Source organism: Punica granatum, chromosome 4 (assembly GCF_007655135.1).
Source record: "Punica granatum isolate Tunisia-2019 chromosome 4, ASM765513v2, whole genome shotgun sequence".
Lineage (NCBI taxonomy): Eukaryota > Viridiplantae > Streptophyta > Magnoliopsida > Myrtales > Lythraceae > Punica > Punica granatum.
In genome coordinates, this window is record NC_045130.1 from 19,533,690 (window position 1) to 19,549,564 (window position 15,875).

At 36.8% G+C, this 15,875-nt stretch overlaps 1 protein-coding gene across 1 annotated transcript; it reads right to left on the reverse strand.

Moving 5' to 3' along the window:
* Window positions 1-1,072: 1,072 nt before the first annotated feature.
* LOC116204926 (UDP-N-acetylglucosamine diphosphorylase 1) lies at window positions 1,073-11,302 on the reverse strand. Its single transcript, XM_031537301.1, has 15 exons — window positions 10,872-11,302; window positions 10,636-10,690; window positions 10,400-10,551; window positions 8,358-8,397; window positions 7,601-7,693; window positions 7,412-7,524; window positions 7,207-7,281; window positions 6,123-6,162; window positions 5,924-6,006; window positions 5,760-5,837; window positions 5,206-5,349; window positions 3,807-3,874; window positions 2,156-2,270; window positions 1,886-2,042; window positions 1,073-1,413 (listed from the first exon to the last, which is right to left on the reverse strand). Exons 1-15 carry the CDS (start codon window positions 11,007-11,009, stop codon window positions 1,316-1,318), a joined length of 1,449 nt encoding a protein of 482 aa, XP_031393161.1. The 5' UTR covers window positions 11,010-11,302; the 3' UTR covers window positions 1,073-1,315.
* Between the last annotated feature and the right edge of the window lie 4,573 nt (window positions 11,303-15,875).

The window sequence follows — 15,875 nt, forward strand, 5'->3', positions numbered from 1 at the left end:
CCATTATGAATTTTTTCCGTTCACAAGACTTTAACCCGAGACATTATTTAAGGAAAACAAGAGGTAAACTGCTTAAACTAATCTGGGACTCATGTTTCATTTTAATTATATTACTATCAATATATTATTCAAATATTATATTATTAAGTTATCTTTGTTTCCTTTAATGGTATTCGGAAAGATATTTCATACTTTTTTTTACAAACATTTTCTCAATACATAATACAAATATTTAAAAATACATAGCGTGTATTCTCAGGGTAAATATTTTCTCTATCTATTTATTATTCATATTTTATTTATTATTACGTTATTCCACACTTTGTGTTTTCACTATATATGTGTTGGAGCGTGCATGCACGAAAGCGAAGTTGTAATGAGCCGTGCAACCTCTTGATGCACCGATGACTTCTTAGAATATTTTCTGGTTTTCAAGTTTAAAAATTTCAATAAATAATCTAATTCTTATAATAATAGTAAAGGATTCTATAATTGCGCATTTGAACAATATATATAGATATTTGCACATATTGTCTTTGGAAACAAATACACAATATACGTATATTGTTCAGGGACGTCTATAATTGCAATTTTTGTTTTTATAAGAATCTCAGTCTTATTAAGATATTATTATTGAAATGCCAAAATGAAAAACCTCAATTAGTTTCTTCTTTTTGTAGATTTTTCTCCTAATCTCCTCACCTACATTAAATTACATTGCTTACCTTATGTATTACGATCTCAATTTATATTATTTAACCACTACTAAAATATTGTATTTTAGGTTTTCTCAATTCTATTACATTTCAAAACATTAGCCCACGTGATGGGCAAATCTCCTTCTAGTTTAGGTAATAACTAATAGATAATAAAAATACAAAGAGTCCGGCTCAGGTGTTGACACCAAATGGTGAATTCAATACTACTGTTGGCATTCGAGCCGTCGTTCTCTTTTTAGTACCAGCCGGAAATTGGAATACAATACTTGTGTTTGAATAGTACTAAGTGCTCAGCAATATCTTCGATTAGGAAACAAATTATCCACATTAGGGAGAGTAACAAGGCATCATCGTGAACCATGAAAGAATCGCATAGACCCTTTTATTCCCTTCTTTTATGTTTTTATTCTACAACCCATAAAACAAAAAATAAAATGAAATAAAAAGGAACAACTCATCATCATACCATCACTCATATAAGCAGTTCACCGGGGAAAAAAAAGAAAGAAAAAGAGCCGCCCATATAAACAAAAACAATTGATATCCAACGAATTGTAGCCTCATCTCCCAGTTTCCATCACGCATGATGGCTCTAACTAGAATGCTATCTCACAAGGAGCATGAAATGTTCTTCCCCGACAAATCGCCTCGAGGTTTTCTCCAGCATATGAACAAAGGGGTGACACCTCCACGCCTGGTGGATGAAAATATCAGAAAGCGTCCGATGACATAATATATATGCATCTTTTAAAGAGGAACACGTTCCATTGAATCAGGAGCTTCAAAATAGCATATCTAACTCTTGGATTCTTTCGAAGCATATAAATTCTCTTTTTCCCGTTTCAGGTACTAATTCATAATACAAGAGAAGATTATTTGTTGTGATTCGATTCCATATACTTAAATGACCTCCGAGCCAGAATCGCTAGCTTATCTGCACAAAACAGGAACACCTACATTTTCTTACATTCAACTCTAATTTGCTCCTATGATACTTCCACGTCCATGAGACATGCAAGGAGTTGGTAAAATTTGTGATAGGAAACTTCACAAGACTCACTAATTAGTTACCGGTTGCATAAAAAGAGACCCACTAGTAGAAATGCAAGAAGGAGGTGAATCTTGCCATAGGACACCTAAACGTAAGAAGATCAATTAGTAATTACCTGTTGCATAAAGAGGGACTGAATGAGTTAAGAAGCCTCCTGCAGCCACCACCCAACGAGTATGGAGCCGAAGAACCAGCAGTCGAGCACTGTCTGGGGTGTCGAAGCTCGACCCAGTGGCATTTTTAACTGGGGCAAACTCTTCTTCGCGAACAACCTTTTTTAAAAAAAATAAAAAGTACATTCTAAGTAGTTTGCAAAAAATTTAAGAACTAAATAGTATAACAAAACCAACTAAACAGAATAGATAAACCAACACCAAAGAATTACCTCAAAAAGGGCTGTTGAAGGAGCATATGGAAATGCATCGAATACAAACTGCTCCATTTTCATCCCTGCTGTGTGCCCATGGATGGAAGGGATTTTCTTTTCAGCTAGATGGTAACTGCAGTTATAAATCGGTGTTAAATGTGGCTTAAAATGGTTCAACAAGTACCATTAAATCTAGAAGCAATGCAAAGTTAAATATTACTAGAATGATTAAAGATGGAGGTCAGATTCCCGGAAAGGGAAATGAAGTAAAGCATTAGTAACAAAAATTTTGAAGTCAAATTTGGTCATTAGCAGAATAGAAAATAATTGCAGTGGATTGCAGTTGCATTGCTAGTTCATCTCTCTCATGTTTTCTTCTCCCTTTTAGCTTTACACTAGATTTACGCTTCAGAGAGTACAGATCATTTTCCAAAAACAAGTTTTATGCAAGTCCAGGGATAGATAACAGATCATCCCCTCCCACTTGTTCCCTATCGCACAAAAGAATATATAACTTCAATAATCGGTGCTCTACAGAAAGAGTGCAGTTGAATTTCTGGCAGCTCTTCTCCGTTATAAAAGTTATACTATCCAGTGAGTTGACCCAGGGTGTCCAGGATTCGTCTGACTAATCCCAGGGCTCCGCAAACTCGTAGAGGCCCATGGAGTAGGTAATCACCCTATAGGCACTCCGGTAGCTCCAAGGGGTTTCGAATCCGTGATCCGGGGTGTAGATAAGCTCCTCCTTAACCACTAAGGCCAAACCTCTTGGAGTTGTAAGTTGATTTAGGTTGATGAATGGACTTAATGGATTTGCATGCAATTGAAGGTAAAATCCCGCACCAATCATGCACCATGTCTATTGGTCCTAGTTCACCAGAATTGAAACTATTACAAGTTCAAACCCCTTTTAAGATAGCAGATTAATCCATAGCAAATTCCATCATCATTTGATGAAAATGTCATGCCAGAAGCCTCCACTTAAGCCTCCTAGACCAATCTTTCATATATCATTATATCAAGTTTCAGTTGTATTATATCTATATTACAAATTAGACAAGGTAGTTGGGGTAGCATTCCTTCTTCTAGAAATGCCCATCACTAAATTATTGGAAGTTAAAAGGATAATTTGATAAAATTTACATTTTTATAAACACCAAAAAAATTCTCACTTCCTACTCCCCCCATTTATTATTATTATTTTAACATTAAAAATTAATGAAAATATTTTTTTAAACTTTATAAGGTAATCCGTATATAGAATAAAAAAATATAGAAATTATTATTATATTTCAAAAGAACGACTAAAGGAGAAGAAAAAAAAAAGGTGCGAAGTGCGGATGAGGGTCTAATATTGAAATTGAAGTAGCTTTGATTCTAAAATTTCGAACAGGGCATCATGTTTTGTAAACTTATGTTTGCAACATAACTGATAGGCAGAGGAAATTCAGATAAGCCCCACCATGTGAACACCTTGATGAAAACATATATAAACAAATTGTCATTCAAAGCCTTATCAACAAAATAATATTATTTGGCCAACAAAAATGCTGCACAACTGGAAAGTCTTTGTAAAAGGATAACACTTCCTATTGGTACAACATGAGTGTCATCGACCAAACTTCAATGAGGAAAAAGATACAAATGATGTAGATATCGCACCACTTACATGCTATCTTTCTCGAGGGCATTGGCTACTTGGTTGAGAAAATCCAATGTGAACATATGCAGGCAAACCTAAAGTAACCATGCCAACAGTCAAATGACAATAAATAAAATGTAACAAATAACACTAGAATTCTTCATAGCTTAAATAGCAGACTAGATGAACCCATTTGATTGGCCGGCTATTGCTTTCAAGCAGTCTCATTTTCCTTAATTTTACTTAAATGATTTTTTACATTATCCAAAATAATCCATTGCACCCTTGCTAAACACATGAACCCATGGTTGGCTTTCTATGTATGGTTGAGTCAAACCACAATTTCACAATTGTGGGATTTAACTATCAAATTCCAAGTTCAGCCTGGGTTACACATTGCAGTTCAACACATGCATTGACAAACCCGCGACACTCAATTTGAGGCTGTGAAGTCATGCTCTTATGTCAATCAGTTTAGGAACATAAACGTCCAGTCAATGTTCAAGCATTAATTTGTAACTGTGCCATAGGTAATAATTAGAGAACGATGCCAAATACAGAAGCTGAATTTATACTATCCAGACCAAGAGTTCCATGCAGAACGAGCTGTCCAGCTAATAACAAATTAATGGGTAGGAGCTCCTACATAACAAATTAGAGTCCTTTTCCTGTGAGCTAGAAAATCCTCTACGTTGCATTGCAATCTATCGAGAATCACATCTTCATTGCCGATACTACGGAATCCCTTTAGCTAATTTCCACCCACAGTTTATATAGGCCTCCGCATCACTAGCTGTTACATATGAGTTACGACTGACAACCCCTCCTACAACCCCATAGGACACTGTGGGAAGAAGTAGACCTGTAGAAAGGAAAATGGCAACTTCTACCAGGTTCAGGTCTACAGTGTCAAAGTGGAATGCAAGTTCACAAAAACTAAACAAGAGGCACCAAATTGTAAAAAGAGATAATAGCTAGTTCACTGCTTGGTTTCATAACCAATCTTTGCGAGGACTGACAATTTGGTCACCTTGTCTCAGTGAAATGGAGCCTATGCAATATCCGGCTGATGCTAGAGCTAACTCTCAGAAGAAAAGGGAAGAATCAATGGGTCAGGACGCATCAGCATTCAGTTATTTTACACAACTATGAATAAACAGCGCATCGGAATTGAATCTCGACAAAAAAGAAGTGTTGGCACCAGACGAGGATAAACAGCATGACAGTACTTGGGCCGTAGCGTTCAGTGTGCACAAAAACTTCCAAAAAGTAAACCCATGACCTTCTTATATATATATATTTAAAAGTGGCCTCACCAAGTAATCTGTAACGGGCTTATATCACAAATGCAAACAATGATGCAAAAAAAAAAATCCAAGATGCAAAAAAAGCAAGCAAGCAGCATAGAGGAAGGAATAATACATACATTGCTCCAGCAAAAACGAAGACGTCCAGTTTCCTGATTTATCATGGAAGCTAGTGCTGGATCCAACTCACTGTACTCAACTACAGTAAGTGGTCCACCTTTACCTCGCCGTACAAACACACCAACCTTCTCTTGAGGATATGCCTGTAATGGAACCACATATGATATTAAAAATTGAAGCCTGAATAAATGTACTGGAATAATAGATCCAATTTTTTATTCTAAAGCTACTAAACCAAAAGCTTTTCATGTCTCCAGTGGAGTAAGCTTATGTAACAAGTTTTGACAACAGGTTCACTCTTTATATGTTGATTTTCTTTCAACATCATGCATTCGATTCAAACTTACATGATCTTCTTTTATTCAAGCATAGTAAGAAGTTCAAGCACTAACTTTACATAATTGATGGAAACAGACAGGTGCGTAAAAGTTGCATAAAACGAACTTGAAACATCAACAGCAAACTCTCTAAAAAGTAACTTGAGGGACTACTGATCAAGTTTTTGAAAGATGAATCACCAAAAATCAAGATTAATCAGGAGATATATTTTCACCTTACGGACAACTTTGGCTGCAGCATCTGAACCTTTCTCAATGAAATAACCTAAAAAAGTAGGATCAGCCACTCTTACCTGTTACCAACCAAAAGAGCAATTAGCAAACAAGATCGATATTTCCACAGTACAATCACTGTATAGATTTTAGTGGAAAATCTTACTAGAGCATTATCCACTCCATAGCAATCTATATACTTGATGCCTCTCGCAGCCATATCTTCCAATAGTTTTGAAGATCTAAGAGCTAAAAAAGGGAGGGGAAAAAAGGAAAAGGAAAAAAAAAAAAGTGTGTCTGAGGTAGGGAATATTAAGAATGGATCAGGGGAAACTGAGATTCGCCATCACAACTCAATCAAGTACCTGAATATACTCCTCCATTACCATCTGGAGCTTTGGCAACCTGGTTTCAGCAAATGCCGATACTAGTAACCATCTCATTCCCAGAAAAGAAAAAAAGGGCTAAGAAAAGACATTGAATGAATTAAAGAAATGCAACAAATTTCAACCAGAATATGCTTTTTATTTCAATTCACATTACATATATGCAGAAAAACTGAATATGCCGTAAAATATCATGTTAGTGTTATTAATAATCTAGAAAGGTCACAGGCACCAGAAGTCTATCAAGCAATAAACTTCTACGAATTAGGTGCACGCACTGCAAGTACCATATAAAACTTAACTGTGGGTTGAAAGCAGTCCACGTGAACTAGATATTTCCATGAAAGTAAAAATACAGGCTGAGGTGGGTTTAGGAACTTTCCTATTACCGTTGAAAATAAAACCAAGGGAAAGATCATCTACAAAACTAAAGTCCCTTGGCAATATGCAATCGGACCAGGATGGAGGTGGAGATATTTACCAACTAGGTCCAGCAAAACACTTCCCATGGGCAAGGAAAAAGTTAGAGCCCATATTAGTCTACATGACATGAATAAGGGCTAAGTGCTGTTGACAGGGATCCAAATATGGACGCCCAGATATTAGGAATAACAACGTTCAAGAAGATCCAGAGTCAAGAAGATCCAGAGTCACTGCTGAAGAAGCCAGCACAGAAGAGAACAGAACAACCTTGGAAAAGAATTCCATAATAAAATCATATGGAAAGACGTCTGTTAAAGTCAATCTCTGAAGCTGCTCACTACTAAAGAAATCAAAGGAGAGAAAATGAACAGTCAGCTCTTGCAAAGGCAACAGTCTATGACTCTAGTTTTCAATATTTAAAATGTTCTTTTTTAAACACGGACCAGAAATGCAATGACCATCAATTGCTGCATAGCCTAAAGCAGTAGGACCTCAAGACCTGAATACCGTCAACAAGCCCCAAACTCCAGTAGATTTATAAACTAGAACTCTGACTAGAACAATCATTACTGAGAAAACTCATACATTCTAGATTTTCCCTGGAATGATCTTTAAATATTTAAGAGAAACAGAATCATACTCTGTATGGAGTCTCCATAATGAATCTGCCATCTTTTGAGATGCATGGCATTGTACCTTGTTGAAAGAAGGTCACCTGTACAGGATGCCATTCAAGAGTAAGGTAAAAGGTTTTCCCACAAAGAAAGGGGAACATACTCATTTGAGTTGCAACATTTTGAAATAACCCAGAAACAGAATAAGAGAATAACCAAGCGGCATCTTACTTGATCTGCCTCAAGCCCGAAATATTTGTGACTTTCAAAGAACTTGCGTGTGGCATCATCAGTGAAGGGACTGGTCATTATGTACCAATGTATTGAGACAGAAGCAACAGAACCTGCAGACAATGACCATTAGTACAGGTAAAACGTGGATTGAGGAGCAGATAGAACAGCAGGAGAAATATATCTCACCCTCTTTGGCAGCTCGGGCAGCCAATTTCTGGACGCACAAAATTCGCTCTGCTTGAATTTGAAATAGTGACTTGCCTGATGGCAGTCCGATATCTATTACAAAATTATAAGGAGATTCCGACTTAAAGAACAGAACACTTTGATACAGTAGCTAGATGGTGGTGAATGCTCCCAAACAAACTGTGGTGATCATTAAAGAAGTTGCTCTCCAACATTAAATTGTTAGGCCACAGGGTAAACATAATTAGAGAAAAATAATTACCATAGGACTACTACCTATGTAATAGTATAATACAATTCAACTTTTACCCTGTTCAACTTCAGTGCTCAAACAGAAGAAATGTGATCATTTAATAGAGTTCGGACACTGAGGTGTATTGCTTTGTACAGGATTATCAGGATTTTAGAAATTCAAAGTATGACATGCTGATTTATAAGGTCCTTCATAAATTGAAAAATATAGATTTAAAAAAAATATCGATACATTAATTTTCAAACTGAAAAAATATCAAAATTGAATATGTTATGTTACAAACAACCTAAACAATGAAAATAAAAATGTCTGCATTTCAAAGCAAGATGTAATAGTCATCTTTTGGCAAATAGAAATCTGGCTTAATGCCAAAATTCGAAAAGTTGGATCATTTGAATTACGAGTCCAATAGAGAATATCATTCAAATGTTCATAACAACTAGTCAAATATTGCAACTTCCTTCAGAAAGGAGAAAGGGGGAAAACAACTCAGCAAATACTCACTGAAACATCCTTTGGGGTCTGAACTTCCGAGCCTTGTCCCCTGTATTTATGTTTTGATAGAAGGAAAACAAAGTGTCAGAAACACCCTAAAGAGAGAAGACAAATACTTATGTAAAGACATGGCCAGGAGTATAAATGCATATTCTGAATTATTCTAAAAGGATGTGGGCAGATCTATAAACTGCTTTCAATCACTTTTCTGCAATATTTTGGCAAATTCATGTATCCAGAATGACAAAATTGTTTGAACCATAACAAAAATGATTCTGTGTTTGACTTTTTAAAACTGATTAAACATGATTTTCCATCAACTTACTGGGGAAAATTACGATGCAACACATAAAGTGAAATGGGTTACAGATAATTGGGAATAGGGAACACTAGTGGCCGAAAAGGGCAATTTTAAATTTCTGTTAGGAAGAGATCCATGAAGCATGAAATATTTTCTCCAATGGGTGAAGCACCAGTCCCTTAGGAATACTGCAATTTTCTTGCAACAGTGGCAAAATATATGAAAGTAGAACAAGAGCATTCTACAAATTTATTTTCCGCTTAGAATTGAATTTCTCACAAAGGAATCACCTTCTCAATCATGACACTCTAAGGTTAGCAATAAGATCTGAAATCATATGTGAATTCTATTATTTATCTTTTATTTCCTTTATTGTCAGGAGTGAGAAAAAGACCGATTACAATTTTCTGCTCATCACAAATCCAGACAAAAAAAAAATGCTGTGTTATCGCCTCCTGATGAGCTTAGCCTAGATTATGAGAAATTAAGCTAGTGAAGCCTAATAGTATCCAGAAAATTATTTATTCAGCAGTATCTATTTGTAGATAATGTTCATCAAGATACTCTAATTCATGAAGGACCACTGAGATTAAGACGGGAAATTCCCAATACCTATGAAATTTTACCAAAATTTTCTCTTTGCCACAATAGGATATAGTTCCCTGACTCTACACAAAAATCATTCAATTTAAAAATGTGGCAGGTTTCTACCAACACTAGAATGGCATAATGTCATTCCCAATGATATATCTCTTTAGGAGGAGGAGAGGAATAATAATCATCTGAGTATTTTATACTTTTGAACTTTTGGTATTTCAGAACTTAGGTGGACATTTCAACAGATCACCGGATCGATCCCAGAAAGCAACATTCTACTGATTCTGACAGGATGTCATACCAACCAGCGCCACCCACCCACAAGTAAGGGCAAGAGAAAAAATTATAGCTTCTTATAATAAAAAGCAGTAGCTCAAATCATAATCATTGCTCTTTGGATTGATAAAGTTATCATATCTATACCTAAATGTCTTGAGTGAACATTCCATAAAGCCACATAATACCTTAATAATGGTTTGTAAGAGATTCCCTTTATAAAAGACCCCCCTAAACAGGATATTACTTTTTATGTGTCCCTAACAGAGTGAGTGAAGATATAAAAAGTATTAAGCAAATCATTATTACAGATAAAAGCCACATCAACCTCTTGTGCTTTAATATTATCTTTGCTCTAAAAGTTGGAGAGAACAACATAAATAATATCTTTCCTTTTGTCATTTTCATCTAGCAGAGCAAATCCCCACAGATTTAATCAAAAGAGAATCCGCAAAAAATACCGAATGAAAAAGACAAGTGTACTGGGATTAAAAATGGCCTCTGTTTGGTAGTAAGGTGGAGTTATAATTATGCGGGTAAAGGGTTATTCCAGAAAGAAAGTCCATCTCAAAAGCTTAAGTAATGCCACCCTGCTATTTAGGCAAGTACAGTGCTTTTTGTGCCGGGTGAAATCTGGACTACCGGTTTGAGGTTCCACAAAACTGGTCTTTTGCAGAGCCTACATAATGTAGATGCAATCTAAGAATGTACCAACTGAAAGACAACTAAGACGGAAATCAACACATTAATGGCAAATTCGCCTAAACCCAGTGCAGGAAAATATGGGTCATGTCACCCAGAAACCATTTTTTTATTTTTTTGCCTCCCCCCGGCAAGACAGAAAGCACTTTGGGATGAAAGATGAAAGCTTTCCTACCTGACCGCCGGAGAGGAGCAAGACAGCTAACTTTCCCTCAGAGATTGCTTTCAAGCCCATTTTCCACCATCTCTCCCTCTCTTCCGGTGTTCTTCCTTCAACAGCCGACACATCACTTTCCGGAACCGGCTCGATTGCCGCCACCGGCAGCCCTAGAAAATGCAAACACCCTATCAGTGATCACTGAATTGACGCACAAGAACAAACTCACCGCCCCAGTAAGAGGGAGGCGTCACCTTGAGATCTCATGGAGCATCGAATGATCCGATCGATTCTCGAGAGATCCAAACTCTGCACGACAATGGCAAAGAGTAAAAAAATCCCGGCTCAGTTTCGGAAAATTCAACGCAGAAGCTATCAAACAGAACCCAAATCTCCATCACATTGCACGTGAGCTCGAAGAATCAAAACGCGGCCATGCAAAGGACGCGCGTGAAAGTATATAAATCAGGAACTGGGAAAACAAATTTACCTCGAGGTCCTTGACAAGGGAGTGGCGCTCCGGAGGGGAGAGCTCGTCCCAGAAAGCAAAAGCGTCCTCCTGGCCGTAATCCTTGAGCCGTTCGAGCAACGCCTGCGGCGGCGACCCCACCATGCCTTCGATCCCCATTGCCACCGACACTTACAGAGATATGCTTATTTATGCTCTGGGTGGGCAGAAGCAGAGTTCTTGGTGGGTCTCGGGAATTGGGTACCCAAGATCTCTGCAAAAGGAGGAAGAAGAAGAAGAAGACTGGCCTCGGCCCTCTGTTCAGTTGGGTAAGTTGTTATTTGTATGGAGAAATAGGGGGAGTTATGGGGTGAGTTTTCGGTTGTCTGCTGCGTCGGTTGGGGATGGGATCGCTATGGCGAGAGGTGAGTGAGTGATGGGATGGGAGTCAGCCGGAGAGGAAGGGGGGAACAGTAGCGAGGAAGACAAGAATCAAAATTGGTCTAACCACCTGCTTAGCATTGAAATTCCAAATCTACCCTTCTTAGTTCGCGGGATTTTATTTTATTTTTAAATTTTTGGATAAATATAGGTCACGGATCTGACTGATATCAAAGTTCTATTTTTTGTCAAATTGTCAATTCGATTGGTGATGTTTGTATGCACAAGAAAAGCCAGTTTGGTGCCTATGTAGATTATACAAATGGAGGCTCGTGAATCCAGTAGAGAATGGAGGAGGAGACATGGAAAATTTTATTAATAAGCAGTGAATTTAGAAAATTTGAAGTTGGAGTCAAGAGCGAGTATTCAAGATCGGAATAGTGGAATACGTACTTCTTATTTTCTCCAAATGATCCGGAACTGAAAAGGAAGTGGTCAAAGGCCTAGCTACTGATTTCAACTAAGATGTACTTATCTCGGTTGAATTTCGGTTAAAAACAGGCCACCAAGCTGAGTTAACCGAATGAACCCAATTTTTAGCTAAAACCTCAGCAAAGGTGACTAGTAGACACTTGAATCCAATTTTTTTTCATCATTTTCGTATCCATATGAGTGCGAAACGAAGTCCCGTCTCCAAGTTGTGTCAGGATATTTGGCCTTGGGTGTCCAAGGATGATGAGACACGGCTAGCAAGGCCATGCAAGTAATAGGTCTCAGCTATAAATGGCCAAAAAGAGGGAATTTAGGCCGGAATATAAACTCGCGAAGACTATCTCGGTTTGGAAGCCAAGATAGGTAGAAGCCGACGAATCGGCACCGAACAACCCCCGAAGGTTAACTGGGTTTCTCCGAAAAGCGGTATAGGTGCAAGAAAGGAAAGGAAACGTAAGATAAGATAAAAGTTTGGAAAGGTAAAGGTGCAAGGAAAAGTAACGATACGGGAATGTAAATTGTGATAAAAGAAAAGATAGATAAAGATAGATAAGTAAGGTACGATAGATAGTTGGTCAAGGACTTTTACAATGAACTTCGACACACGTATTTGTAGACGTGTACATGAAACCCGATGAAATCTCCCTAAATTCGATATGCCTATAATTACTATAGATGAATATTATTCAAAAGGAAATAGCTACCACCGAGACCACCTAAAATCTTTAAGACAAAATATTCTATTGAGTATCGGAGAATTTGTCCCATCTATTTTACTACCTAAAATCACAAGCTATCGTAAATATTGAATGCTTGCCGCCTAAGCAAACGTAGCTGCCACATTAATTTCCTTCACCACTACTACTAAACAAGGGCTGCACAATGGGCCTCAATATTTAAAGCAAGTATCCATGGGCTTCAATAATTATATGTCCAATACTCAATCTCGGGCCTCTACTCGATGTCGATCCAAATCACACCAGAAGCCATATTCCTTCAAAGTGCGAAAAATGGGTGAAAATGCGATGCCACAATATAAAACCAACCAAAATCTTGTTTAGAAAAAAAGTTTCTGCAATGGTAAAAAAAGAATTGGCAATAAAAATATTTTGTAAAGTTTTAGTTTAGGGCGAAGATATTTTCACAACCCAATCTTTATTTTCACAAGTATTATCGATTGCTTGACTCAGTTATTCTTATTCACATTTTAAGTAAGTCTTCGAGTAGTCTCGGAATTTCATAATTCTCTCTTCCCACTAGTCTTATCTCCTATTTTACTATATCAATTATGTTCTCTCTCTCCCAGATCCATGATCACATTAGATTTTATCTTTATCTTATTTGTTTATTTATTTAACTTTACAAGACTTGCAATTTCAATTTATATTTTGTTACAGCTAGCGAAGCTTTTTAGACGCGTATATACTTTCTATTCCTCGGATTATCTGAGCAATCACTAATTTCTCTCCTTTCATATTACATTTCATATACCAAGTACCTTTGTCTATTATTTTTCTTTTCCTCATCATTCGATATAAATTACCCAAAAAATCTCTTTATTTTCTGAGATTTTAATAGATTCATATATTAATACAAATTAACAAGTAAGTCAGTCATCTACCGAGAAAAGGCACATGACTGTCACAAATAGAAGAGAGGAATTCGTGATCTGATTCTATAAATTAGGGGTCATGAAATATATCATCGTTAGAGAAAGATCTCAAAATATATTATATATTTATATAAATTAGGGATAATAAAACTCTATGTAATTTTTGTAAAAGAAAAAATAAAGATAAATAAAGATAATATTGATGGATTTAAGAGAGGAGAGAGAAGATAGAAAATATGGGAAGGAAAATTTGAAGAACATATGAGAGGACATGATTTATAAGGTAAATTAAGAAAAAAGTATTTATTGGTATAGAGAATTATGGAATTAGGGATTCCCAAATAAGTTAGCATAAAATGGGGATATGAGAATATCTTAGTCAATCCACACCAATGATTTTTTGCTGGATAATCAACACCAATGATAGTTGTGAAAATAACCCTGACCTTTAATTAATTAGGCACAACCAAATTACAAAGAATTAAAACATTTCCAATATTGAAACCTTAGGAAGCAACGTATTGGTTTCTCTTTTTTCCCTTCTTTCCCTTCTCTTTTGGCATTTTTTTTCTAATTTTTTTTATTTTAATTTTCTTGGGCTATCTTCTTCTTCTTCTTCTTTTTTTCTATTTTAAATTTTTAAATTTTTATTTAATGTCAATATATAATTTTTTTTTTCGGTATGCACCACTAGTATATGAAGGCCCAACAAGTCCAATTAAAGTATGTTTAAGCAAGGTTAGTCCACTAAACGATAAAATTCTCAATGGATTTTCTCCAATTACAAGTGTCGAATATCTTAAAACTATCCCACAGTGGTAAACAAACCTACTATCACCAATTTAAGTAGTCTCTTTTATTTATGATTTAGAAATGTCTTATTTTTTGGTAAAATGCAAGGTAATGCAAGTCTATTGACTAAGATTAATTTTCACTTGTCGACCTGTCTGTTATAACGAGATGCTTTCACCGAATATCGAACCCCACCTGTAAGTAAGGTCATCCACTTAAAATTAGCGAGCCATTTAAGGCATATCATATCGTGATCATGACTATCTAATTATAATTATTAATAATTCAATTTAAGATTAGTGGCGGGGGTGTAAATGGGTGGGTGATTTTTTAATTAAAAATTTCGGGAAGAAATATTAGTTTTTACACTTATGAAATATTAATTAGTACAATCTTTTGTCATTTACTACTGTCGCGCGTGAGTAGGTTCCAGGTCTCCGCCGCTGACTTCGGCGTATTCTGTTAATACACGTGGCCTGGGACCCAATTCGGGATTAGAGTCACCACTACACAGTTTAATTTGGCCGGTGAGCCACCTAAAGTCACCTACAGGGTCAAGATACTAACCGCTTAAGGATTTTAACTTCAACTCGATCTTTCTAACCATAGAAATGAGTCCGGGGGCTTTGTTACAAGATTAGAGGTCTGCAAGAAAATAACTCGTCCTTTCGGTACCCTCAGAGGCTCCTAATAATTTTAACGTTTTTTATTCGTTAAAGTCGAGTTATTTAATCATATGGTCAGGTCTACATTTGCAAATATACAAGAAAATTAAAGGATGAATTACAGACTCCGCAAGGTATACGTGCTTATACAATTATACAGTCCGACTCAAAATGGGGCACACATTCTGGCTAAGAAAGAATGAAAAATGCCATACATTCAGGCCGATCATATATGGGCCATACATTCAATCCAACATTCACACAGTGAGCCTAGAAATGGGCCTAAGGTCCGAAAAGAGAAAATGGCCTTAGGGTCTGTAACCTAGAAAAATTCTAAGTTAATCCCCCTTATATTTACACATTTATTCACGGTTTTATGATTTTTGTCCGATTTTATTAATCATGGGTTAATCACCCTTAATCCCCGTGACATGTGTTGATGTACATGATTGTCCCTTTTAGCCAATTTACACACAAGAGGTCATATTATTAATCGAATTAAGTCAAATAATGGACTTTAATCTGATTTAGGGGACCCCGGGTACCCGCCGCCCTCAAGGTCACAAAGACCGCTCCTTCAAGATCACAGCTGGTGGATCCATAGACCGTACTTTTTCCTTTTTGGTCAAGACATGGGGGTCGATTGAGTCGGATTTGATCTTGACCGTCTCTGATGATTGTCGAGTATCAGCCTTCTTATAGAGTCCCTCTTAATAGGCAGAGAGATGGGAGCATTAGCGTACTGCTTGGTTTGGAGAATAATCGGCCTATAAGTGCCGGAAAAGTTTGTTTTGAGCTGGATATATGTTGGAAAATATTGCAGTTGATTGCTCATGTGCAGTAATTTTCAAACAATGATTACTCCGACAGGAACCATCTGATTACTTTCCAAACATGCTGCCGTCGAATATGAATGATTCATTGATTCCTGAAAATCAGCCATCCCACAATTGAAGGGGCGAGCAACCCGGAGGATCACAGCAGCACCATTAGCCGGTCTCACAAACTGCTCCTCAAACAATGTATTATTCCACCACATCCAGAAGAGCCAGCAGCCAACGCAAAAAATCAATGCCCAAGAAAACCCTTCCGATAACGGATGTG

Coding starts and splice junctions, on each gene's coding strand:
- LOC116204926 (XM_031537301.1), bottom strand. CDS start 11,009: ATGGGGATCGAAGGCATGGTGGGGTCGCCGCCGCAGGCGTTGCTCGAA. Junction 6,163..7,206: donor TTATGGAGACTCCATACAGA/GTATGATTCTGT, acceptor TGCTGAAACCAG/GTTGCCAAAGCTCCAGATGG. Junction 3,875..5,205: donor TTCGTTTTTGCTGGAGCAAT/GTATGTATTATT, acceptor TGGTTACTTTAG/GTTTGCCTGCATATGTTCAC.